The sequence below is a fragment of the Phascolarctos cinereus genome, unplaced genomic scaffold (genome assembly GCF_003287225.1).
Source record: "Phascolarctos cinereus isolate Bilbo 61053 unplaced genomic scaffold, phaCin_HiC Scaffold_4;HRSCAF=312, whole genome shotgun sequence".
Lineage (NCBI taxonomy): Eukaryota > Metazoa > Chordata > Mammalia > Diprotodontia > Phascolarctidae > Phascolarctos > Phascolarctos cinereus.
Window position 1 is genome coordinate 696,346,441 of NW_027555847.1, and position 27,533 is coordinate 696,373,973.

General features: G+C 43.0%; 1 protein-coding gene across 1 annotated transcript; it reads left to right on the forward strand.

Moving 5' to 3' along the window:
- Positions 1 to 5,047: 5,047 nt before the first annotated feature.
- On the forward strand, positions 5,048 to 25,745 carry VPS37B (VPS37B subunit of ESCRT-I). Its single transcript, XM_020970245.2, has 4 exons — positions 5,048 to 5,212; positions 21,127 to 21,298; positions 22,159 to 22,241; positions 23,141 to 25,745. Exons 1-4 carry the CDS (start codon positions 5,072 to 5,074, stop codon positions 23,642 to 23,644), a joined length of 900 nt encoding a protein of 299 aa, XP_020825904.2. The 5' UTR covers positions 5,048 to 5,071; the 3' UTR covers positions 23,645 to 25,745.
- The last annotated feature ends 1,788 nt before the right edge of the window (positions 25,746 to 27,533 follow it).

Here is a 27,533-nt window from a genome sequence, read left to right on the forward strand (position 1 = left end):
ACCAAAAAAAAAAAAATCAACCCAAGAAAAATAGAGTTTAAAAAAGTGTGCTTCGATATGCATTCAGACTCCACAAAGAATCATTTTTTGTTGGTTTTTTTTTTTCTTGGCTCCAGAGATGAGGATTGAGAGCTATGGGTGGGAATAGTGGAATGGCAGATTTAGGGTAGACACTGGGCGAAACTCCTAACCAAGTGAGGGGAAGTCACTCATCTGGCACATTGCATCAGGGGTGGAGGAGAGGGCTACCCTGAGGGGTGACTCTTGTTTAGGTTTTAGTCAGACTCGGCATCCTCTAAGGTTCTGGAATCACCTCCTTCATTTACCCATAGTCCCTTCCATTCCTCCTTTAACCCCAGGCATCTAACTTACCAGGGAAAAGTCCAAGCCTACTTAGAGCTTGGAATACACATGGGTCTTGGCCAAAGTGGCAATTTGTTTTCCTTAACTACATATATTCATTAGAAGGCCTTTGTTTTTCTTTCTGCCTTTTTTTTTCCTTTGGGGGACAGGTTGGGAGGGAAAGTGGGAAATAGGAATAAGGAAGTGAAAAGAGAAGAAGGTCCTTTTTGTTAATGGAGCAAAAAGAACAGGAATTCCCAGAAAGAGGCACAAACTGGACAGCTTTGAAAGCGACATTTGAACTTATCGATTTCACAACAAAAGAAACGTACAGAAAAAGGATCTGTTGTTGCTTGTACAATCTTCTTTTCCGGTCCTGTTATGCTTAAGCAAATGTCCATTCTAATTCATGTTTGTTAGGTTCAGAATAAAAATTAATAATAATTAAAAAAAAAAAAGAAAAAACACTGTCAGTTCATATGACACGCAAACCACAGGTTTGGAGGCACAGGTGGGACCATGGTTGCTGCTCTAAGACAAAAGTGTACTGTTGGTGAAAAGCAAAAATGTGACTTAGCCCACTCCATTCCTACTAGTGGAGAAGAAAGCCAAACTCCACGTTCTAATACTAAATAGCTTACATTTATATAATTCTTTACATATATCTGATCCTCATAACAATCCTGAAAAGTAGGTGCTATTGTTATCCTCCATTTTACACATGAGGAAACTAAGGGTTAGAGAAAGGTCATGCAGCCCAATAAAGTATCTGAGCTAGGATTTGAACCCATACTTCCCAAATCTAATGCTCTATCCATTACACTACCCTCCCTCTGATGGTGTATGCGAGGAAGCATCTCTACATGGGACCCATCAATCAACACATGTTTTTAATTGAGTACCTAGGACGTACTGGGCCCTGATGCTTCTGGACCCTCACCTCCAGGAATTTACAATCTAGCTGGGGAATAATTAGATAAGAATGAAAGAATGGAGCAGATAGATGGCACAGTGGATAGAAATACGGGCCTTGAAATCAGGAACACAAAGCTAGCCTCAGACACTTACTAGCTGTGTGACCCTGGGTAAGTCACTTATTCCCGATTGCCTAAAAAAAAAAAATGAAAGGTAAAAACCTTGTTGGTGACTATAGCAGACTCTCCCCTTCTCCATTTGTTAAAGTCTTCCCCTTCTTTCAAGGCCCAAGTGTCTGGTGGTCTCCTCAGTGGCTCTATCCCCTTTCCTTACCCTGGCAACCTTGGACAATCACAATCCCTGGGCCTCTGGTATTTCCTCAGTGCAATGGGAGGACTGGGTTAGAATTAGGGACCCTACCCCCTCCACTCTCTAGAATCGAATCTATCATCTGTGATGTAAATCTTTCGTTTTCCTTTTATTACATTTCATTACAGTATTTCTCACAGATATTTAGCTGACTGTTTCCTGGTAATATTAACCTCTCTTGGCTAAAACCTGACTTATGGAATTTTAGAATTAAAGGCAGATTTTTTAACATTCCTCACTCAAGAAGCTGAAGGAGAGTTTGAGCTTCCCAAGGTGATCTGGTTATGCTGACTCTGTAGGCATGTAAATCTCCCCTCTCAATCAGCCCATTGTGACCCATCTAAATGTAGTTAATCTATAACCTGACTTAGCTTACCTATATAGTTTGTTTCATTAGGTTTGTTTCCTTGAGGGATGTATTTGATCATGATTCTGTTTAACTGTTCAACTTTTGTGACACTGAAGGAAGCATGAGAGCATGAATCTGTCTTTTTTAATATTTTTAGCCAAAAAGAATGTATGAGATTGCAACTGGTAAAAGAACTGATTTCTCTGACTTAATTTTCTCCATAAAAGAGTGTCAGAAACTCCAATCTGGGTTTTTATGAAGGCTGAATCTATGCTTATAAGCACAAAAAACCCTAGGTCTTTCCCTCTATAATTTCTGCATTGTAGCAGATTTTTTTTTTTCTGGCAGCAGGAACTTACCAGATGAAAGCCGAGGAGATAGTTCTCCCATAACATCTCCCCTCTGCCCTCAGCTAGTGGTGAGCTCTTCCTATTTCAACTTTTCACTGAATCTTGATAACAACTCAGATATCTGAAGCCCCCTGAGATTTACAAAGTACTTTCTTTACGAGGTAGTACTGCAACCATTTTACAGATGAAGAAACTGAGGTTCAGAGAAGTTAATGATTTGCCCCCTACTCACAGAACTAATTGTTAGATCTGGGATTCAAACCCAGATTTCCCCTGATGCCAAGAAGGCTTTTTGCCCCAGCCCCTGGGCCTCCCACTGTCTCAAAAAGCCCTGGGTGTTCATTCATTCAACAAATACTTACTAAGCATCTACCATGGGAATCCAAAAGAAAAGGCAAAGAAAGGGTCCTAGGTCTCATTCCACCAGAGAGATATACGTTGCACAAGGTTGGGTGTGATGGGAACAAAGGAAAGGCATTCTAGCAAAGGGCTCTGGGAATATTTGAGGTGAGTAAGAACCCTATCAAGGAATGGGAGAGGATTCTGGAAGGCTTCCTGGAGTAGGGTGGTGCCATCTTGCTCTGGGCACAGTCACCAAACCACAGGCTTCTGGAAAGAGCCTGCCAATGTATTTACTATCTCTGGGACCCCTCCGACCAAAGATCCCCTCCCTAGAGGCCACTTCCCTATTTGGGGTGTCCTCCCCTATTAGAATGTAAGCTCCCTGAGGGGCAGGTACTGCTTGTTTTTTACAAATGCATCCCTAAAGTCTGCCTTAATACAAAGAAAAGCAAAAATTGTGCCTTTCCCTTCAGGAGCTCACAGTCTAAAGGAGGAGACTTACAAAAATCTAGGCACCAACAAGATATTGGCAGAATAAACTGGGATTTCTCAGTGCCTACCATTTAAAATCCAACTGGTCCTGTCTAGAATTTCCACTGAAAACCCAGGGCTTGAGGTTTCAGCTTCTGCTTGTCACTTTTGCCTCTGGGTTTTAGCTTTCTAACCTGTGAAAGAAGGGGGCTGGATTAGCTGGGTGTGTGACATCCTTCCTAGCCTTAAATCAATAATCTTTTCTTCTCTTGATGGGCAGGAACCCTTCTTGGCCTGCCGAGGAGACCATCCAAAAAGTTCTTATCGACATGGCAACCTTGGGGAACAAAATGGCCCCTGGTGTTGGAAATACCAAACGAGACAGCTTTCCTAGAAAATTCTGCTTTTCTCCCCTGTGGCACAACAATGCAATCCAATTTGATTTGATCCGATCCTATCCAATTCAGTTCAAATCACTGTGCTGTTGGGTTAAACAGACAAAAATGAAGGTCCCTACCCTCAAAGAGCTTACATTAGTGTCCCCTACTTCCATCAATAAACATTTATGAAGCATCTATTATGTTCCAGGAACCGGCCAGTCTAGGGCTCAGGATACAAAGAGCTGGGAAAGAAAGGCAAAAGACAGTCCCTGCCCTCAAGGAGCTCACAATCTAAGCACCTCTTCTCTCTGGGCCACCAGAAAGGGAGAAGGGAGTCAGTGCAGTACAGAAAGAGAGCTGGATTTAGAGTCGGGGATCTGAGCTCAAATCCAGCTTTGCTCACTTACTCTGTGACCTTGGGAAAGTCACTGACCTGCACTTCTCTAAAATGGGACCACGTGACCTCTAGGGCCCCTTCCAGTTCCAGGACCCCAGGTTAGTCTATGAATTCTCCTCACCTCTGTTCGCCTGATGTCACTACAGACCTTTTTTTTGGATGGGGTGTTGGAGAGGATGGCAGAAATCTGTTTCTCCCTCTCTCTTTCTCAGAATCCATCGGTCCTTATTCTAACGTGCCTAGTGGGAGGAAATCCAGTTTTTCCTCTGATGTTACTATATAGACCACTCTCCTGTCCCCATGCCTTGGGACCAGGCTAGACGACACTCCCCATTATCATCACTATAGTCCACTGGTGCCAATTTCAATATCCCTAGATGTCTTATATCATATATATGCACATATATCTCCATATATACATACATATACACATATACACATATATATGTATACACATACACACACATATATGTATACATATATCTCTCCATATATATTGCATATATCTCCATGGCACAGGAGACAGAGCATTGGACCTGGTTTCAAATCCTGTCTCAGGACATTTAATAGCTGTGAGACCTTGGGCAAATCACTCACTCTCCGTTATAGGTTAAAAGGAGGACGCAGACCTCCATGACTCCAGCTCTAAACCTGTGAGCCCATGAATCTGACTCTCCCTCTGACGTCACCACGGCCCAAGGTCTCTAGGACGGTGACGGCGGTGACCCTGGGCTCCCAGTCCAATGCTTCCAGTTTGGGGGAGGAGGCGGATGGGGAATCCTGCTCTCCCTCTGACGTCACTACAGACCGTGGGGCTCCCATTCCGATGACCCCGTGGGTGGGAATCCCGCTCTCTCTCTCACTGCCTGACGTCACTTCAGCCGTCCCGGTGGCCCACAGAGCTCCTGGTGGGAGCGGGGAGGAGCCCCTCCCCCAGGCCCGACGCGGTGACGTCACCGGGAGGCGGTGCCACGACGCGGGTGGGCGGGGCTCCTGGAGGGGGCGGGCGCGCGCCTCGGCCTGGGCGGGCAGAGGGGGCGAGAGAGGAGGACGGCGGCGGGAGCGGCGGCGGCGGCGGCGTCGTCGTGAGGCGGCGGTTCGGAGCGGCGGCGGCGGCGGCGGCGGGGCCCGGGTTGGGGCCGGGGCCGGGGCCGGCATGGCGGCGATGGCGGCGGCGGGGCCCGGGCCGGGGGCGGCGGGGGTCGCGGGCCGCTTCGCGGGGCTGTCGCTGGTGCAGCTGAACGAGCTGCTGGAGGACGAGGAGCAGCTGACGAGCATGGTGCAGGAGATGGAGGAGGTGAGAGCCGAGAGCGGGGCCGGGGCCGGGCCTGGGGGGCGCCTCGGGGGCTTCGCGGGCCGGGGGAAGGGCCTGAGGGCGGTGGGAGAGGATCTGGGGGGAACCTAAGGGCGGGGCTTGAGGGAGGAGGGTGGGCGCCGAGGGGGCCACCAGAGGGGGAGGTTTGGGGGAGCCGGAGCATTGGGGTTTAGGAGGCCCGGCGGAGGCTTTGAGGGGACCCTCCGGGGGGCTGGAGGAAGAGGCGTGGGCGGGGGGCGCCGAGGGACGCCCAGGGGCAAGTTTCGGTTAGTGGATTGTGCCGGGAAAAAGGCTCCGAAGTGGGAGGTTTGTAAGTTGAGGGAAACTGAGGGAGGCCGAGATCAGGAGCCCAGGACGGGGTGTGAGACGGAAGGAGTCCGGCTGTGGAGCTTTTCTGAAAGGGAGAGAAGGGCGAAATGCAGAGGAGGCAAAAAAGAAACCCGAGGGGGCCGAAATGTTGGGGGGGGCGCCAGAGGTTGCATAGCAACCTCGGGTGCCCATTTGGAGGGGCATAGGTGGAGGAAGCAGTGCCTTCCGCAGCTGGCCCAGGCGCCCAAGGTAGTTTCCTTTTTTCTTTCAGGGTAGGCAAATAACACGGTAGCAGAGATAAAGGGGCAATAGGGGAAAGATGAGGGGTTCATCCCCTCTCCTCTCACTTAGTGCCCAGCCTCAGGAGGCCAGCAGAAGCCCATCTGCCCTTGTCTTGCTCAATATCTTGTGATGTGGTTTACTGTTAGCCAGTTGGGCTCTGGAGATTGGTCATGGGCAGTCCTCTTTCCTTCCTCCAGACCCGCTTTGGACAGGTGGACTCCGGCTTAAAGCCAGCCCTCCCAGACTCATCCACCACCCGTCCTTTGTCTCTGAAGTCTAAGCCTTCCCATGCCTGTACTGTACCACAACACCTCTCACCCAGAAGCCCATGTAGACTTTCTATCGGAGCAATCATACAGCTCCGAGCCAGTCTCCTTCAAAAGGGGCTTGTGTGTCTAGGTTAGACATTCAGAAACACTGAAAACCCTCAACAGATCATTGTCCTGAACTACAGAGAGGCCACTGTAGTGCGATGGTATCAACCCTTCCATTAATACACTCCTTGTATTCAAGGGCTTCCGAACTTGGCACGTAATGAGGCTGCTTGGAGATGAAATTTACCCCGTTTGTGGTCTCTCTGTGGCACTTTACATTTTGAAAAATAATAATAAATCCGCCAGTTCCTTTGCTCACCCGAACGTGAGTTTTATCTCTACAGAGGAAGAAAAGATTTGGTTCCTTTTTGTTCCCTCCACTTGTTGTGAAAGCTATCGTTGGTTGTCAGCTGGGTGCCTTTTCAAGTTTAATAATAAAATCATAGTTATTATTTCTGGGTTGTAATACGTACCTACAAATCAATTTGCTGTATGTAATCATTCTGTTTCAGTGAGAACCAGGGTAACTATGTCCATGGAATGGCAACAAAAATAGCTTTTCCGTTGGGGAAGAAAGACCATAAAAAGGTCCAATTCTTCTGACTGACTCTATGAGGCTCTTAAAAATAACGTGTAGCCTAGAACCATGGAGCAGGAAGGGAGAAATGATTGTTTAGAGGGGAAGGCAGAGTCAGTTTTAACTTAATTAACTCAATAGTATTATTACTTTTTTGACTTAAGTTGACCTTCAGACAAGGATTCCTTTACACTTTATTGCAATTGGTTAGGCCACAGAGTTCTTGTTAAATTACTCAGTGATGGTTTACTTTTTAGGGTGTAGCGCTTCCAAAACAAGGAAACTTTAGGTTGATTCCAGAATACTTTAGTCAACTCAGCCTAATTCTGGTGTAGTACGGGGTCTATCATACGGTTCGTGTTTCTTCCCAAGTCCTGTGTGTCATGTTTCTGAACAATTGGGTGAAACGGAATTTTTAACCGTGATAGTTTTGCTCATGTCAGTGTTGGATGTGTGTTTTCATGAAATCTGTTGCTGTCTTAGTCTTCTGGGATAATTAATGTTCCGGTTAATGAAAGAGTGCAGCATGGCAAGACAAAAGGATTCCTTTACATGAAATACATGGGCAGTTTTAGAAACATTCTTGAGCTCAAGGGATGCCTATTTTATGTTCCTGAGCCCAAAGTAGGGCTAAGTTAAAGTTGATTCTGGAGCTCTGTAGTTGAGAGGATAAGAGACAGTAAAGGACCGAGGAGAGAACCTCTAAACTGGAACCAAAAGCTTCCCTTTCTAATTGGCAGAGAAAAGTGTTTTAAATTGTAGAGTAAGGATCTTCCAGCCTGAGGGGGTATTTTGTGGTGTATGGAAAATGTGGCTAGGTTTTGAAGGCATTCCTTATTGGGTTTAAAGACAACTAGGTATTATGCTTTAGTAACATGTTTTTTATTATGGTGAATGAGTTGTAATAGAGCACAGACCATTTAAAAGTGTCTTAATTGCCATGTAGATCATTATTTCCTCTGGCACTAAGTCCTCTCACCTCTCCCTTTATTCTGGCATGTGACATCCTCAAATGGGTCTTATGATTAGGGATTAACTAACTTGATGGCTCATATGTAAAATACTTATTTTTATTTAAGGTTATTTTTACATTGAAGAGGAATGTGTTTCTCTATCTGGTTGCCTTAACCCCTTGGACTTGCACTGTACTCCCTTAAAAGGAGCAGTCTTACAAAGGGGATTGCTTTAGCTAAATTTGGCCTCTTGGGACACTTAAGTAAAAGGATTTAAATTTTGAGGTAACATTGATTGATATAATTGTTGCTAATAGGTGATACTAAAAGTTACTAATGATTTCACTATGGATTCAATCCTTAATCTTTCTTCTTATTGCTAGGGGAAGTCCATGTTGAAAATGCACTCTGAAACATGTTGAGGGTTTAGAAGACTCAGTGGCTTTGTGGAAAATGAGAAAAGCTCCACCCTCTTGTGGGGTCTATTTCCTGGAGGCATGTTCTGGAGTGATTTGTGTGTGAGTAGTGGTGGAGAGCTGCCGCATGAATCATAATGCCTCACTGAAAGGACAGTACCTTAATTTAAATCCCTGGGACTGAAATACAAATGCTTATTGAAATGGCTTGGTTTTTCTAAGTAAGATTTAGCTTGAATGCAGACTTTAGTCTTGATTGGAATGTAGAAGTGGCATTAATGGAATCATTGCTTCTACCTTGTATAACTTAACTATTTGAATAGTTAAGAATCTGTAGTCCTTTGTGTTTAAATCCTAAGGTTTCATATTTAAAATCCCAGAGAACATTTTGAAATTCAGTTTCTTTTATGTTTTTGATCTTATTAAAAGAATTTTAAAATTGAATAGGCTTATATAGTATGTCCCAGAGGTCTTGGTGCAGTTTTAAATAGCTTAAACTTGCACCAAGATCTTTGGGACACCATTATAGTAGATAGGAAAAGCATTTATTAAGTACTTACTATATGCTGGTATTGTGTTAGTCCTGGTAAGACAAATAGATGGAGGAATGACAGTCCCAGGCCTCTGGCAGCTTACTTTCTATTGGGGAAGGATAACACAAAAAGGGGAGCTGGAAAAGATGGGGGTGGGAGAGTGGAGATATGGTGTGGAAAAGCCCAGAAATGGTTTGGAGATAGACACGATAAAGCAATAGCCCAGGTCCTAGGGGTGAAGTCAACCAAAAATTGTACCCATGGGATTGGGTGGGACATGGGCTTTGAGATGGATGATGCTAGAGTATAGCCTGGGTGGTGTGTAGATGTCTCGGGAATGTAAGAAAATTATGAGCTTAATTTTACATATATATTTTTTTGGGGGGGACAATTGGGGTTAAGTGACTTGCCCAGAGTCACACAGCTAGTGAGGGTTATGTGTCTGAGGCTGAATTTGAGCCGGTGCTCTATCCACTTTGCCAGCTAGCTGCCCCTATGTTTTTTTACAATTCTACTATAATAATTTTTTTTCCATCCCATTCTTCCACTGATGCTACATCAGAAGTCATCCCTGCATTTTCTTTCTGCGCAATGTTTGTTTGTGACTTTCCATAAACCTTCTGACTGTATCTGAGGCACTTAGGAACACATTCCAAGGGCTTTGAGTGTTCTGTGGGAGCCAGCACTCTGGGCTGGCCTGGCCATCTGATATGTCACTGGCCTTCTCCTTTGTCCAGCCATACATGTAAGCTTGATGTCTTCTACACTACATCACTTCCAACAAAACACAAAATTGGCTTTTTATCCCGGCTGGCCCCCCAAAAGAAGACCTTATTTTACAGACAAGTTAACATCCTTTAATACTGTTCTTTTAGCGCTTCTTAACTGTATACAAATTCAGGAGAATACTTCAGATAGAACTGTGGCTAACCTTGTTGGCTACTAAAGTGTATCTACAGTAATTATGTCCCTGTCCAATTGATGGAGTCTAGTTTCAACTTATTTTATAGCAGTGTAATTTTGTTATGGTCTTTGTATACAGCAGAACCTTGTTTTGGGATTCGTATACTGTGCATAGCACTCATTTTGCAGGAATACCTTTAATTATCCATGTGTAATTTTAGTGGTCACTTAACCTAATCACTGTCATGCATGGGTAAAATTTAAAATACTATATTCTTAGAAGCTTTTTGTAGTTAATTTTCTTGGGTTTAATAGTTGCTGGTGGTTTTTTTTGTTTGTTGTTGGTATCATCTTGTCCATGATATATTTAGAGTACAGGTAGTTTTTAATGTTTATACAATAAGCTCTTGTTAATCAGCCAGCATTTATCAAGCACTTAGTAGGTTGCTTTATAGTGTGTGGTCTAAGAAAGGGTTTAGCGACATTTTCTTGGAGAAGAATAAGGTATGTTTGTATCTTGGCTGACCAGTTTCTTTAGATAGCAAGGTTAAAAAAAAATCCAAAACTTGATCAAATTCAAATAGATTTTATTTTAAACTATAATTTCTTAAAATAATTGATCACTTAACCAGAGATCATTTATTTGGGCAGTCTTCAATTCAGTAAACATTTTTAAACATCTGCTGTGTCCAAGGCACTTTACAGAAACAGAACTATTGTAAAAAGCTGCATTATTATTGTTCACTTGTTTTAGTCATGTCCAACTCTCCATGACCCCATTTGGGATTTTCTTGGCAAAGATACTGGAGGGGTTTGCTATTTCCTTCTCCAGCTCCTTTGGCAGATAAGGAAACTGAGGCAAAACAGGGTGAAGTGACTTGTCCAGGGTCACACAGCTAGTGAGTGTCTGAAGCCTGATTTGAACTCTGGAAGATGAATCTTTCTGACTTCAGGCCTAACACTGTCTACTGTGCCACCTACCTGCCCCCAAAGCTGCATAAGAATGGGGAAAAATCCAGCTTTTTGTCCCCTTTGCCTTAAACTCGGTGCTTAGTCAGTGTTGAAAAGGGTTTTTTGTTGAACACAGTTCTTGCTCACAATGAGCTTGCCATCTAACTTGGTGGGGTGGGGGTGGGGTGAGGTTAAGAAGTGCATGCAAATCGAGTTTTGTATGAGATAAACTACCTCAGGGGTGGGAAACTTGTAGCCTTGAGGCCACATGTGGCCCTTTAGGTCCTCAGTGGAAGCCCTTTGACTGAATCCAAACTTCACAGAACAAATCCTCTTAATAAAAGGATTTGTTCTGTAAAACTTGGATTCAAAAGCCTGCACCCAAGGACCTAGAAGGCCACATGTGGCGAGGCTGAAGGTTCCTCACCCCTGAACTGCCTAGACTGCTCCTTTGAACAAAAATTCTAAGACATTTGAGGAGGAAGAGATAGATCCCTTTCAGGGAGGGGGATGGAAGTCTTCATGCAGAAATTAGCACCTGAATTGCTCATTGAAGGAAGAGAGAAAGCTCTCAATGTGGCATTTGGTGAAGAAAGTGCATTCCTAGCCTGCTTAAAATGCAAAGCAGTAGGAGAGGGCAAAGTCCTTGTCAGAATATAAAATACGTTGAAGAAAGTAGACTGAAATAAGGTTGGAGAAACATTGTGAATGTCTTTAATGCCAGGTTAAGTTCATTTTATTTGAAAAAACTGAGGCCATTGGCTTGAGAGTGCCCTCTTTTCTCATCTCAGAACCCTTTTGACATCATCGACTATTTCCTGTTTAACTTCTGACTATGATAAAAAGGTGTTCCACCTTGACAAAGCCAGTGCCTCTACATGTATGAGCCATTTTAATCCCATCTCTTGAGTTCCACGTTTTCTCCTTCTTCTTCCCCTTCGTTGAGAAGGCAAGCAGTTTGAAATAGGTTGTTAAATGTAGAGTCATGCAAAACATCTTTCCACATTAGTCATGTTGTGAATGAAAACAGATTAAAAAAAAACTGCCACAAAAAATAAAGTAAAAAATAGTATGCTTTGGTCTGCATTCAGGCTCCATCAGTTCTTTCTCTGGAGGTGGGGAGCATTTTTCATCATAAGTCTTTTGAAATGGTTTGGATCTTTGTGTTGCTGAGAATAGCTAAGTCATTCACAGTTGATCATCATACAGCATTGCTGTTACTGTATACACTGTTCTGGTTCTGCTCACTTCACTTTGCATCAGTTCATGCAAGTCCAGGTTTTTCTGAAAGCATCCTGCTTACCATTTTTTATCTTATTATCTCATCACTAATAGTATTTCATCATAATCATACCACAACTTGTTCAGACATTCTTCAGTTGATGAGCATCCCCTCAATTTTCAATTCTTTGCCACCACGAAAAGAGCTGCTCTAAATATTTTTGTACATATAGGTCCTTTGCCTTTTTTTTTTTTTAAATCTCTTTGGGATACATACAGACCTGATAGTGGTATTGTTGGGTCCAAGTTGCTCTCCAGAATGGTTGGATCAGTTCACAACTTCACTAACAGTGTATTAGTGTCCCAATTTTCATGCATCTCCAACATTGGTCATTTTCCTTTTCTGTCACTGTAGCCAGAGGCCATCTCTAGTCATCCTGATCTATATCCTGCCACTGGACCCAAATGGCTTCAGAGGAGGAAGTGAAGCTGGTGACCTTGCACAGCCCTCCTGTCACTTAAATCCAATTCACTTGCAAGTCATGGCATCATTTTCCTGATGTCATGGTCCCCTTTGCAAATGAAGGACAAACAATAACCACGTCTTAGCTAATCTGTTAGGTATGAGATGGTACCTCAGACTTGTTTAAGTTTACGTTTCTCTAATCAGTAGTGATTTTGAGCGTTTTTTTCACATGACTATAGATAGCTTTGATTTCATCTGAAAACTGCCTGTTGATATCCTTTGACCATTTATCAGTTGGGGAATGACTCCTATTCTTATTAATTTGACTTAGTTCTCCATATATTTGAGAAATGGGGCCTTTATCAGAGGAACCTATAAAAACTTCCGCCACAGTTTTCTGCTTTCTTTCTAATCTTGACTGCATTGGTTTTGTTTGTGCAAAACCTTTTTAATGTAATCAGAATTATCCATTTTATATCTTGTGATGGCCTCTGTCTCATGTTTGGTTATAAATTCTTCCCACATACATAAATCTGACAGGTAAACTATTCCATGCTTCCCTAATTTGCTTATGGCATTACATTTTATGTCTAAATCGTGTCCCAATTTTGACCTTATCTTTGTATATGGCCTCACTCTCTTTTTAATCTTCAGTCCCTCCATCTTTACTGGATCCTTCCTTGCTGCTTACAAATATGTCCGGCTCCACCATCCTTAAAAATACTTACTAGATCCTCCCATGTCAGTTCTCATTCTCTATCTCTCCTTCCTTCTTCAGCAGAATGCCTTGAAATATCCATCTGCACTCAGGTACCTCCACTTCCTTTCTTCTTTGAGGTCTGGCTTCCGACCTCATCATTCAGCTGAAACTTCTCTCACCAAAGTTACCAAGGATCTCTTGATTGCTAAGTCTGGTGACCTTTTTCCCATTCCTCATCCTTCTTGACTTTTCTGCGAAAGTTGACCCTATTGACCTGGCCTTTCTAGGTTTTCCTCACTCTGTTCTCTCTGTTCTCCCAGCTGTCTAATCATTCCTTCTCAGTCTCATTTGCTGGCTCTTCATTGATGTTATGCCCACTGTGTGTCCTCAAAAGCTCTGTTTTACGTCGTCTTGATGTGGAACTCATCAGCTTCTGTCAAGATGATTTCTGGAGGTCCAATATGTATCTGACCCTAGTGTCTCTCCTGAGTTCCAGTCCCACATCAACTGCCTATTGGGCATTTTGAACTGGATGTTCTGTAGGCATCTCTTAACTCAAGTCCAAAATGGAAGTCATTCTTTTCCCCCAAACCCTCCCTTCTGAATTTTCTTGTTGCTGTCGAGGGTACCCTCATCCTTCTAATCATCTGGGTTTGACCCCTCAGTGTAATTCTTGATTTCTCCCTCTCCGTCACCCCAGTTATTGATAAGTCTTTTTATTTCTCCGTAATATCTCTTAAACATGTCCTCTCCACTTGTATAGCCATCACCTTGGTTCAGACTTTCTTCATCTTTTGTCTGGGCTATAGTGGTAGCCTTCTATTTGGACTACCTATTCTCAAACCTCTCCCCATTCTAATTTATCTTCTGCATTGCTGCCAACAAGATTTTCCTAAAGCACAGGTAAACTCCTGTGGTTCACTGTGACTAGTTCTGGGATCAGGTATAGATTGTTCTGTTTGGCATTTAAAGCTCTTCACAGCCTGACTTCTTCCTGTCTTTTCAGTCTCCTCATATCCTAATCCTTTCTTTGTAATCTGTAGTCCAGCCGTGGGTGCCAGCTTGCTACTTCTCACGCATTGGACAATCCATTTCTTGTCTCAGTGCCTTACTACTGGCATCCGTGTCTGGAATGTTCTCCCTGGTCTCTTCTGCTTCCAGCTTCCTTCAGGACTCCACACAAGCTCCACGTGCCACCTTCTGCAGGAGGCCGGCCTTGGTCATTCCAGCAACTAGGGCCTTTCTAATGCTACCTTCCGTCTGCTGTGTATGTATGTGTGAGGGCTAGGGAGGACACCCTTTCAGTGCTTAATTACAAGGAAAGGCTTCCTCATGTTAAGCGCTGAGTGGGTTCTAAAGATGAATTACATGGTCCTTGCCTCAAGGAGTTTATAGTCTAGTGGGCATCCTAGGATGTAGATTTTGATCTTGAAGAGACTTGGGATCAAATAGTCTAGCCCTCTAATTTTATAGATGAGGAAACAGACCTCCCAAAAGGAGATGTGCCTTGCCCTAGGTCACCCAAGTAGTGAGAAGTAGAGATTGGATATCATCTCTTTTCTCTTCAGTGACAAATAACATCGAATTAATTGTAATAGTTTATGACTGATGTCTCCTTAATTCCTACCTTCCTTCCCACAGTTCCTCATTCCCTGTTGATTTTAATTTCTACACCAAACCTTTATGAACTTTGGTTAGTGCCATGACCAGCCCCAACTCCAGAGGGCTGATGAGGAAGGAAGCATGCTGCTCTCTTTCTTACACAGGCCTTGATAAAATCAAGGTGCAGAGCAAGACATACATTTTTGGACGGGGTAGATTTATGGATTTGTTTTTCTTGACTGCTTATTTATGACAAAGACTGTGTTTTGGGGCGGGGCAGTTTTGGAAGGAGAGGAAAGGCAGTTGATAGAGTTGCCAAAAGAAAAGGAAAAAAAAAAAGATGACCATTGATGCATTAAAAAAAGTTTTAAAAGCAAATTCAGAAGGAAACAGAGAAGCAGGACAGTTTTGAAAGTAATATGTTTAATAATACACTATGACACTTTTAAAAATGATGTACTCTTTAAAAAAGCAAGCCATGTGTAGTAGACATTAGTGGTTTTACATGTAATCTTTGTGTTCTTTGTTTTTGGAAATGTTCATTCTCTGTGTTTGAAAAGTTCAGAATAAGAATAGAATTAAGTAATTAATAAAAATTAAATTAAATAAGAATAAAATTAAAACCCCCAAAGTATAAAAACTAATTGTGACCAGTTTGGGGGTCCCCCACCTAGAAGTGGTTCAGTAGGGAGAGGATGGAACAGGCCGTTGTTAGTATTTACTTTGACCAAATATTTACCAAAGAGATATGGTTTTTAATGCTCCTCTAATAAAAATGAGAATGATTACTATCACATCACACTGGGAACCATCAAGTTCATTGTAGTGGTTCCATTTCTTGTTCCATTTCATTCTCCACGTTGAAGACTAGGTCATTTGTTTTTCAGGCATAACTTTTGTGATGTTAATGGCATACTGATTCTTCATGTACAAATCAGTTGCACATGGAAAAGATTTGTTAGCTTAAATCCCACCACTGTTTGTTAATTTTTCTCAGGTTTAATCTCAGCAAAGAGAACCAAATGCATCAGATTGTAGCTCTTGTTAATCTATTTATTGGTTGGTGGAGGAGGTTGTCCTACTTGAACTCTTGGTAAGCAGCTGGTAAATTTCCTTTTACAAGCAGGCTGTATCCTTGGAGATGGTTTCACACAGCCCACAGATTTGCTGCATTTTGGGACATTTTCACAAGGCAGGGTTTTAAATACTGTTATTGATCTAAACATATCAAACAATCCAGCCAAAAATCGCTGTTATTTTTTTTTTCCAGTAAGATTTGTGTAGGACTTGGAATTGAAGTAATTGGAGCCTTTGTTGGCTCAGTGCTTACAGAATCTCAGTTGGAAAGGATCTCACAGGCCATTTAATCCAACCCAGATAGACTAGATAAGAAATCCCCCATTATATCTGACATGTGGTCATCCAGCTTTTGCTTCCAAAACCTCTAGTGAAGGGGAACCCACTAGCCCTGAGGCAGCCCATTCCTTTAGTGATTATTAGCCTAGACTGTATTGCCTTTGTCACAGTCGGAAGGTTAACTTTCCTGGATGCATTTGGTCTTTATAGCCTAGTCCTTCAGACCTGTTATGTTCATAGCTTACTGACTTCAGCTTTTCTGATACAGAAATTGTTTCAGTATTCAAGTTTTTGTTCACATACATGCTCAAAATAACTGTTGACTTAATTTTAGTTGTCAACAAGACAAGCTTTAGTTAATGATTGGCATAATTCAAAGCTTGTGCTTGAAGAAAGTACACTAATGGAGTGTAATACAATTGTAGTCGTTTTCCTGCATATTATTAAAAAAAAAAGATAAGGACATGCATGAGTCATGTCTTCAGATCATTTATTAGCTTATCTTGACAAATCTTTGAAATTACATCTGAGAATTTTTTTTTTTTGGCTAAAGGACTGCACCTTTCATTTGGAAGGCCAGTGCAGTTCAGTGGTACTCTGCAATAATGCTGCTGAGTAGTTTTGTTTAGAATCAGCTGCAATTATAATCATAATCAAAATTACTTTTTGTTCTTCCTCCACTTCAAAGCAAAGGCTATGCTGTCATTATGGGAGTGCAAAATAGTTTCTCATTAGACATCATGGCTATTTTTATTAATAGTAACCATTAATGTAGGATATTATTTAATAATCATTGAGCAAACATATAAGTAGTACTTATTGTACTCAGTGCTGGGGGAGATAACAGTTTAGAAAAGAGCTGGTCTCTTACCTTTCCCTCGTATAGAGGCTAGATAGATAAGCATTATTTGCTTAACCTCGATATTATGATTTAAAAATACTTTATTGTCATTAAAAATACGTGGTGTGTCAAATTTTTAGTGAAGCTTTAAGGCCTCACAATTGCCTAGTGACATATAAACCTTAATTTACAGATGAGAAAATTGAGACCCATTAGTGAAAGTCAGATTACTCCAGTATAGCCTTGTTGTTCACCAGTCTTTGCTCTTAGTAGGTAGACAGCTCAAAATGAGTAACTTTAAAATTGAGCAGAACAAGTGAGGCAACTGTTGTGCTGTTTCTTTGTTTAAATACAAACGTCGTTCTGATGACTAATGCTTTCTAAAGTTTAGTCCTGCGTCAAGAGTCACACTCAACATGCTCTAACCCCCCCCCCCCCGCCCGCTGCTGTCTCTCATCGCTTAGAACAGATTGCATCTGTCTTCCTTTGGAGTTTTTGAAGAATGCTCTAGTTAGTTTCTCTTAGGCACTAGAATTCTGCTTCTTTTAGAGGCAGTGTGTGGTATAGTGCAAAGGAAGGATGTGGCAAAGGAAGGTTGTACTCAGGCAAAGCCTCAGTTCAGATGAGACGTCTGACACCTACTAGATGAGTGGCCGTTTCACCTCTCTGATCTTCTCAGTCGACTCATCTGCAAAATAGAATGATGAGTGCTTATCTTTTAGGGCTGCTGTGAGGGTCAAATGAGATGCCTGCTCTGCATGCCTTATTCCATTCTTGTGTAGATTCCTAACACGAGATCGGGTGATTTATTTCACTTGTTACCTTTGCAAAAATCCTAGTCATTTCTCTGGTAGGGTGACCTTGGGTTCTATAAGGCTTTGCCATTGGAGTACGAGAGCTAGGAAAGTTTGGAGTGTGGATCTAGAAACTGGGTCTGTTTTCTGAGGAGTTAAGTGTGGAGGGCCTCACTGGAGTGCTGGCCACCGTATGATTAATTCTTTTGGCCACAACAACTTATGACTGTCTGGTAAGACGAGTGGGTGAATGGAGTGCTTTTTCTGTCACTAATGGATCTTTCTATGTAGTAAGTGAATAGTAAGGTTTGTATGATTGGATAAAGAGGGAGAGACCTCTGTGTGCTTGGGTAAGTAGTTCAGAATGCATTTTTCTGAAAAAAGTAGCATGGAAATGATGAGATTTTCTACCACAGTGTTTATAGATGCAAGATTATAACTGTAGATGGAAGTGCCAGACTGGGGACAGTTTGGGTCTTCAAATTTCACCTTGTAATATGTATCTGGTTTGGAAGACATTCCACAAGAGTATAGATCATGACAGAACTCTGACCATTATTGTTTCCAGACATTCTTCCCAAGGTTATTGTATATAGTTGCCATTTGATAATTAAGAGATACTTTGTTATCGCAGCCTCCTTCTGGTCTCTACTACTTTGTGCTCCCAGGATAATGCATGTCTTTTGCAAGTACCATTAAAAACATGCCAGATCTCTGCTGGGGACATCTGTTAATCAGGTCTCAGGGACTGGTAGGCTATATATACAATGTGTTATTATTAATAGTAATAATTATTATTGATAGAGTACCTTAAAATTTGCAAATCACTTTATATGCATTATTTGATTTGAGGTCATGGAGGACCTGCTTTTTGAAAGACTACTTGTAACTATTCTTGGTGTCTTGAGGTAATGATGCTTTTGTGAATTTTATGTCTGAAACGGAGTGTGCTTTCTACAAGTATTCCCAAGTATACTTCTAGATAAGATGTGTACATTTAAATTTCGAGTCAATCCAAAAAGGCGTAAGTGGTGGGGCTAATTGTGGATAGCTTTCCCATCTTATTGGCTGTTTTCTTGTTTTTGGTCATTTGGTGGGCTTGCATTCGTGATTGTTCTTAGCCTCCTCTGAGTATGAGTTTCCTTATCTTTACAAGTCTATGGTATGCCAAGGCTGTATGTAAAAGCCGGAAGTCTATTGAAGTGTGCTGTTGGTCATTTAGGCTTTCTCACCGTTGCCCTTTAGTCCCATTTTAATGCTGCCTCGTTTGAAGATTGAAATTTTTTGGATGGTTTCTTTGGGAGATGGTTTGCTTTCCCACTTGTGAGTTTTTGATTATTTGTGTATGTCCCTTATACTTTTAAGCTTAGAGATGAAAGGAAATAGGATGGTGTGGGAACCATTCCAGTTAGAGAATTAAGTAGGTTGACTGGTTTACCCTTCAAAACTATTTAAAAAGGCCTTTTTTCTACCAGAAGCTCTGATACCCCAAATTTAAAAGGTCCTTGCTCCCTGAAACTCCTTGCTTAGGAAAGTTTTATCCAGGAATCTTGGGATACCAAATGAAATAAGTAATGATTTTGAGTACTAGAATGTTCTGGTAGAGCAAGATTTTAGATATTGTTGAATTTTACAGTCAATTCTAGACTGTTTGCCTTGTCCTACCCTGAATTATTGAAATTACTCTTGGGCCTGGTGGGCTACGCTCAGGGAAGAGGTACTTCTGAGCCGGTAGTGCACAGTCAAAGGGAGCTTCTTTGACTAATTTCCAGCAAATACTCCAGCTTTTAGGTAGGAGGCGTTTCAGTTCCTTGGAAAATTAAAAAACCTCATAAACCGACTTTTGAAAGGGGACGGTCTTAGGGGCGAACAAGTTCGGCTAGGTGTGTTTCCTTACAGAAGGACTGTGCCCCCTGTATGTACGCCTCTTTTATTCTTCTGAATTCAGTCATACTTGTGGAGGTAAGGTGTCCTGAACATAAATTGCTGTGTATTAAAGATCACTATTTTTAGAACTAGTCTTCAGTGCTCTGATCCTCTTGTTTTTCTTCGCCTCACTTCCCCCTGAGTACAGAATGGTCTGAGTTAATCATTGAAAATAGCAGGGGAGGCAGATGATTCTTCTGGCTGCTCTGAATTTGGAATATTCACTGCTTTTTGACAGTACCATGGTGACTAGTCTTATTTTTAATTTTTAATTTAACTGAATTGATTTTATGCTGGGCCTGATTTCTTTGTAGCTCTGCCTGTGGCTCAGCTAATTTGCATGATAGTGTTAATGTATATGAAAAGTTGAGCTCCTAATGTGGTTATCTTATGTGTCTTGAGTGTGTCTGGGAGAAAACTGGGAGAAGCTTTTGTCTCTGTTCCTTTATGGGTACATTCATTTGAATATACATTGCATTATGCATGGTTATAAATGAATATGAACAGGCTGTCAGGCAATGTACACTAAATTCATCCCAGAGGAAGCTAATAGTCGTTAAAATAGATGGGGGAGGGGAGAGGGAGAGAAATGTTAAGGAGAGGAGTAGAGGACTAGTTTGGGTTGGACAAGAGGCTGTGGACCAGAACTCTGACAGATAACTGGTAAGGAATTTTGTCCTGATGAAATGCAAAAGCTAGGGAGAGGTCAAGAGGTCACTGGGCAGGTTGTGATATATAAAAGAGATCCTAGGAAAGAGAAAAGGAGAGGTCGAAGTATACATAGATGCTTATTGTTGTTTTTAAGATAATCTTCACTTTTCTGCTTCCCTCAAAATATTTGAGTGGGTAGGAAGTTTTGACTTTGGCTACACTTTTGTTGGGGGGGTTGGAGAATTTTTCTTTCTTCTTCTAGTTCTTAACACAGAGGCAGGCACATAGTAGACATTTGATAAATATTTTTTGACTGATTTCTTTCCTTCTTCCTAGGTGCCTGTATTAAGAGTTAAGAAAGCAGGTTTTTAAAAGTCTTAATGAATAATTTCCCATCTATTGGGAGGAAAAATGTGGGACTACAGAAAGCAGGGTGTTAGCTGATAATCCAAAGGAGAATAATGAGCCTTTCCAATTTAGCAGCTTTAAAGAACTGGGTCTGAAGAAAGCATCAACTCCCACCTCACCCCCCTTTCTGAAGAATCAATGTCACTTCAGACTTAATGAAATCCTAGGCTCTTATATTTTTTCCTTTGATCTCTAAATCTGATTATTAAGGCTGAGTTGTCACTGTACCAGTCTTTCTATCCCAAATTACTGTCTGAGCCCTCTGAAAGAACTGGTTCTTAAATCTCTTTTTTAAAAATTCTAGTCTTAAACCCATAGAGCTGTGATCTTCTGGAAGGACTGGTGGCAGTATTCAGGAATTCAAGTCTCTCTGTAAATGTTTAAATTAAAGACATAACTGAGTAATAGGTCAAACAGTACCCTGAGAAGATGTAAAAAAACCTACTTGTCACTCTCTCTTTTAAAGATTTGGGGGCGGGGGTGGGGTGTAGTATTACAGTTGATCCTAGGACTGCATATAAACCAGTGGGACTGTGTATGAACTGAAACCTGCCTCCCTTATAGACCATGCCAAAGTCAAAATGCTTGCAAACAGATGGGTGGGGGTATGTGGAGAGAGACGCATTCTGAGAGAGGTCTTTTGGGACTTGCTGATAAACTGTGATAATATGCTTTTGGTTCTCCTATGTGCAGACACAGAACGTTCAGCTTAACAAAGAGATGACTCTTGCCAACAACCGGAGCCTGGCAGAAGGAAATCTTCTGTACCAACCGCAACTGGACACTTTGAAAGCCAGTTTGACCCAAAAATACCAGGAACTGCAGGTTCTCTTTGAAGCCTATCAGATCAAGAAAACCAAATTAGGTAACTTTCCTGGGGTGGTGTTTTTAAGAATGCAAGGCATGGAAGGACATTTTTCAGGTAGATGGTGATCCATGACAAAGTTTAGATGCTAGAATTCAGTGGCAGTGAGAAGTTGTTCAGTTTTAGAATTTTGCTGTCTATTACAAACAGATTTTATTTCATTATCCTAACACCATAACCTTCTCTAGACTACAGAAGAGCATGGCAGTCTTCTGGAAATAGAATTGGAGGAACAGAATTGGCTTGCTGCCATATTCCTCCTCCCATGTAATGAGTATAATCCCCCAATATAATATTGAAAAAATGTAACTATTGCATTAAATGTGGAAAAATAATTAATATCGCTGTTTACTTTTCCTTTCTCTCAAACCTCTCTGCTTAGAACATTTTGTTGTAATGCTAAATTTCATATTTTATGTATGAAAAAAAATCAGGAAATTATTTGGTGTAAATATTGAGTACTTTAACAGTACTCAGAGAAACTGAGTGTGGTAGTTTTCTTTTCAACTCTGTAATACTGTGAGCTTTTGTTATGGCCATGGTATATTGGCACAAGTAGCACATGTGCTCTTGGGTGGCTCCGGGCCATCCCCAGAGCGCCCCTGGCGGGGCGTTTCCTGGTACAGTGCTTGCTTCTCTTCAGGAGCAGTGGGAAGCATTGTTTCCCAGGACAATAACCAGTTATCAGCAGGAAAATGTCTCTCCTATTGGCTTCCCAAATTAAAACAAACTCAGTCGCAACTTTCAGAAGAGCAGTTTAAAAGGTGGTGTGTTTGCCAGGTGTGTGCACCTTCCAAGAAGGAGGGGGACTCCCGAGAAGTGTCTGGGTACCTCACTCTCCTTTGTCTTGCATTTTACAGATCAGCAATCCAGCAATGCTTCTCTGGAGACGTTGCTAGCCCTTCTTCAAACAGAAGGAGCTAAGATTGAAGAAGATACAGAGGTAAGGTGAACTGTCATGTTGCCAGGGACTCAGACTTTGTATTCCCATCACTCAACACAGGGCTTTACACACTTGCATACAGTAGGTGCTTAATATATGTTGAATTGAACATCCCAGTATTTCCTACCTTTAGGCTACAGCACTGGGGAAAGGTCTCCACAGTAGAACAAATAAGACCCTTCCTGTGGAGTCAGGGCCAGTCAATTATAAACTTGTAATTCTGTCTGTTACGTGGGCTTTGTATAAGAAATACACAGGAGATGCTGGAGAGCTGCAGACTGCAGCAGGTGGCGTGCCAGGGGATGTTGAGGCTGATGAAACTTGGTTGGGGCATGTGTGCAGATGGTCAGGAGCACAATGTGGCCTGGGTGCAGGTGACACAGAGCAGAGCACAGCTGGCAGGCTTCCTAAACGTGATTGGCCTTTTCTTTAGCCAGCTGCCGTAACAAATGTGAGAGAACAGGCAAGAGGAGGCCTGTAAGGGAACTGTCTGACAATGTGTTGGACTGTGAGACGCAGTGGTGTTTGCTCAGGCTTCAGTAAGAGCTGAGGAATGTCGCCCCGTGCCACTAGGTTAGCCCTGAAGTTCGGCTTTGTGAAGAGGCCAGAGCCTGGCAGGTGACTCTGGGTGGGCAGAGCCTTGCTAAACGGTCTTTTTAGGGACCGAGGGACATAAACATATTTCTGTCCTTACGCCCATCTTTCAGGAAAGAGTCACAGAAGTAGATGGGGTCCAAATCAGGAGTGACCCAACTGACTGACACGGAGGCAGTGGTTTCCTTCCTTCCGCCTCGGTTGTTCATGTGGGAGCCAGGGAGCCCCAGAGGGCCTCTGGTACAGAATTGTGGCTTCCGTTTGGATTCCACAGCCTCTAACTCGGTGTTTGCTCCTCATTTCAGAACATGGCGGAGAAGTTCCTTGACGGAGAAGTCCCACTAGATTCATTCATTGACGAATATCAAAATAAGCGGAAACTCGCTCATTTACGTCGAGTAAAAATTGAGAAACTTCAGGAAATGGTGCTCAAGGGCCAGAGACTTCCAAAGGCCCAAGTCCAGTTGCAGCCTAGGGTGCCAGATTCAACACCAGCTCCCATGGTGCCCTACCCAGCTTCAGATGTCAGTGTGCCCCCTTCGGTTGTGCCGCGGCGTATCCCTCCGCCACCACCCCCAGTCCCTGCTGGACGGTTCGCGACTCCATTTACAGTGGCCATGGGATCAGGACAGGCCCTTCCTTACCCGGGATTGCAGTGCCCTCCTCTTCCTCCCAGGGTGGGCCTTCCCTCTCTTAGTCACAACCCCCAGCCAGGATACCCTGCTCAGTTTGCATCACCGTACCCCCCGGCCCTCCCTCAGAGACCTCCTCCCAGGCTGCCTCCACATCCTGGCTTCATCCTTCAGTGAGCCTGCGGCTGCACCTCCATCCCTGAGTCAGTGCATGGAGTTTATATTACTCCTTCCCCAATCTGTGGGGAACCCTTCTGGGCTCTGCACACACGGGAGGAGAAAAAGGCCAGACGGGCTCATCTGGGGGCTCCGTTTCTTGTGGGGCAAGAACATGTGGTGTTTTTAGAATCATCGTTTCTTTGGTAGGTAGTGTGATGCCGCTTGATTTGTGTAAACCCAGCAGGTTCTGTAAGCTGGGCGGGAGAAAGAAGCTGACTGCTCTGGGTTTGTTTGCAACTCTTGGTGAGATCTCTTAATGTTCTAGTGCTGATAGCTGAGAAATTTGGGTTAGAAGAAAAACTTAGCTACCTGCCGTTGTTCCAGCCACATCTAGAATTGTCTTCCCATTGCAGTTCATTTCAGCATGTTTCATTCTAGGTTGATTTTCAAAAGCCAATTCCACACTGATCAGGCCGGTATCGGATGGTAACTGTCTTTGCTTAGGGGCAAAGCAGCATTGGGGTTCTCTGCTGCTTTTAAAATCCCAGATGGGCACAGCAGGTATGAAATTTGGTATATTTACTTTCTACATGGAATCTACTTTTGGGGGAAAATCATTACTAGCACTCTCCACCTCCCACCCACCCCCAAACCTTGCTGCTTTTAAGATGCTTAGAAGCCACAAAGCAAAGTTTGCACTTGCTTAAATGCTGTCTGTACCTTCAGAGGCTCAGAAATCCAGGCCCTGTGGAGAGAACTGGAGAGGGAAGTGGGACCTGGGTTTTTGTGTTAAGATTCCGTACCCGATATTTCCTCTTCATCCCTCTCCTTCCCATACCCGCCCCCAAAGAGCTCACCCCCAATAATTTTCCAATAAGAAACCCTCCAAAAATATTTTTACAACTTGTGAAATTTTTCTGTTTTCTACAAAAAAAAAAGTTTAATGCTCACAGCACCATTCAGGGAGACTATCAAAAATATAGAATACTTATCGTGCAGATAAAATGCAAATTCCTCTCGCAAGCAATGCATTGTTGCACGTGTGTGCCGTGCCTTAGGATCACTGTTGGTGACTAGACTTGTGACTCGTGGTAGCCTTTCCAATCACCTGATGGCCACAGCCTCCTTTCTGACTCCAAGGGCTTGGGAATAGGCTGCTATGGAGGACTTTGCCCCAGTCTGACTTGGGGGCATCCTCTAGAGTCTGTGGCTCTCCTTTCAGGGACAGGCTTTTTCTTATGATGGTGCCGATATTCATCTGTCTGCAAAAACAGAAGAAAAACCCTGTCCTGTTGAGCCTGAAATGTCTTTAGCATTATTCTCTGCACTCCATGTGTTGTGCAGATGGGGATAGGTTCTGAATATGGTGCTGCAGGGAACATGGTGTTTGGGGGGGGGGGGAGGGACGATGGAAAACATTTCAAATTGGTTTGCAGGAAGCACTACAGATGATAGGGATGGCTAGATGAGGCCACATGGACAGATGCTTCCCCTCTGATAGTGAACTCTGTATCATACCATGTGGTTCAGCTTCAGTGTTGGGGCTGTGGCTAGGGACACTGCACAGCTGTTACCAAAAGGGCCTCTGAAACAGTAGGTGGGGCCCTGGGCGTCATGTGTCAGGATCTCCCAGGGTGTCAACGGTCAACTTCCAAAGAGGCTCCAGAGGTGCTTGGAACTTGGAGAAAGGTAGAGCTGAAATGGGGTTCCTCTGTGTCTGACTGCTGGCAGCTTGTGCCAACCTTTGTATTCATTCCTGTAAACAGTTGTGATTCTGTACTTGAACTCCACTGTATGTATGGTCGACCATTTTAAAAGAAAATAAACTGTCATAGGATGCTAGGTGCCACGTAAGTCAAGCGGACTTGCCAGTCATTCTCCATGGCTTGAAACGCCATTGTTTTTGTTATACCTCTTTAGCTGTGCTCCTCTCTTCAAGGAAGTCTGGCTCCCACAGCAGTCGAGTCAGCAGCCCAAACTATTTACCTTTGTGTTTTGTTTTTGAGATTGTGAAAATGGCACAAAGAGGCTGGCTTTGTCCTCTCCTTCCGGGGGCCCCGTTTGGAACTGTGAGTGTCGGTCTGTAGGAAACTTTAATAAAAGAAATGATTATTAATAATTATCTTGTCGCTGGTTTGCCTGGGGAATACTTTCAAAATGTTCCAGTCTAGAATTCCAGTGATCAAAGTTCTGGAAGAAACTGGGTGATCAAAACAGCTTAGCTTTGAATGGACGCCGCCTCTTCCCTGATGCCGCTAACGTTTGGTTGTTAGCTCCTGCTCAGTGCCCTTGAGTAACCAAGCCCTTCCTACCGACTGCCTTTGAAAAGAGGCAGCAACAGCCTCCCTTCCTCTTATTACCCCAGGAATGTTGATGGTGGCTTTTCAGAGATGGTGCTGGAGAGCAGCGCCAAAATACAGGTTTCTATGTAAATCTGCTACCTCTATCCCAAACCCCAGCCTGGGGCAGCTCGACAGGCTTAATCTGAGCCGGGTAACTAAGGGGAACCTTCATGGATACCGTGACCTCTGGTTGCTTCCAATAAACAATAGAACTTGAGTGGCCTTGACATATTGCTTTACTTTTGGGGTCCCCCGATGCACGGTCAGGACAGATGGGTCAGTTGCTTTTGTGCTTTGTTGGCTGGGAGCTAGACTCATTTCTAGAAGGGCATTTAATGACCTATCATCTCAGAAAAGGCTGCACTCAAACCCCTGCCACGTACACTTGTCAACCAGCTGCCGTGAACTCATTGTGAGGGTTCATTGAAGGTTCCCTTGTGTTCAGCCTGCTGCCTGTCCCTGCACAGAAAAGGCTGCTTTCTGGGCACAATTAAGAAGACCACTCCACATTTGTATTGCCCTTTGCTGCTTTTACTATCTCATCGGATCCTGGCCCCTTTGTTAAAGTCGATTCAGCAGGTAGTACAGTCCCCATTTACCAACGGGAAACGAAACTGAGCTCGTCTAAAGCCAGAAAGTCTTCATCCCAAGGGTGAAGTAAGAGTGTAGTGTAATGAGTGAGAACTTGAGAGGTACTTTCTCTAGTTTCAATTGTGTGACTTCTTATAGTAGACTGGGAAAATCTACACTTTAACTAGTCCTTGCTTTCTTACGCTTTCCATTATTGCTGTTTATTTTTTAAAAATAAGTTTTGATGCCATTTATTTTTAAATAGATATTTCTGGAAATGGCCTTTTCTCATACTTTCCCTTGACAACCACCAAACCCTACGTTTTACTATAATTCCTTTTATATGTGTATGATGTTCTATTATTACAGAGTGTTTTCTTTTTTTCTTTTTCGTGAGGCAGTCGGGGTTAAGTGACATGCCCGTGGTCACACCACTAATAAGTGTCAAGTATCTAAAACTAGATTTGAACTCAGGTCCTCCTGACTCCAGGACCAGGGCTCTATCTACTGAACCACCTAGCTGCCCCATCAGAGTATTTTCACACCCATCATTTTGTCGATGGGTAGAGCAGGTGATGTCTCAGTTTTACAGATGGGAAAGGGAAATACCCATGGTCACACTGCTAATGGATGATATGATATTATGCTGGGTGTTTTTTTGTTACTGATAATCTAGGTTGATGGAGTCCCTTTCCTGGGAAAGCATCCCTTAAGATTGCCAAACCTTTTCTTACAAATCTGTTTGTCCTCCTAAGTAAAGGAAATGTTTTTCAAAGTCAGCTGTACTCAGAAAATGAGCGGCTTTAAAATCCCCTCCAACAAGGACAAAAGCCATGTGTGGTTAACACACCCAGGCCCAACCTGGCTAGAAGCGAGCAAAGCTGATTGACCTTGTAGAAATAACAGGATTCAGTTTGTAAAACACCCTGAAAATACACCATCGCCTTAGTGTACAAAGCTCTTTCCTAGTGTGAACTAGACCAGGAGAGCTTGTT

What these genes read in the sequence shown, in the direction of transcription:
- VPS37B (XM_020970245.2), top strand. Translation starts at nt 5,072, where the DNA reads ATGGCGGCGATGGCGGCGGCGGGGCCCGGGCCGGGGGCGGCGGGGGTC. An exon ending in TGGTGCAGGAGATGGAGGAG is followed by an intron (nt 5,213 to 21,126) that starts GTGAGAGCCGAG and finishes TCCTATGTGCAG; the next exon opens with ACACAGAACGTTCAGCTTAA. An exon ending in GATCAAGAAAACCAAATTAG is followed by an intron (nt 21,299 to 22,158) that starts GTAACTTTCCTG and finishes TGCATTTTACAG; the next exon opens with ATCAGCAATCCAGCAATGCT.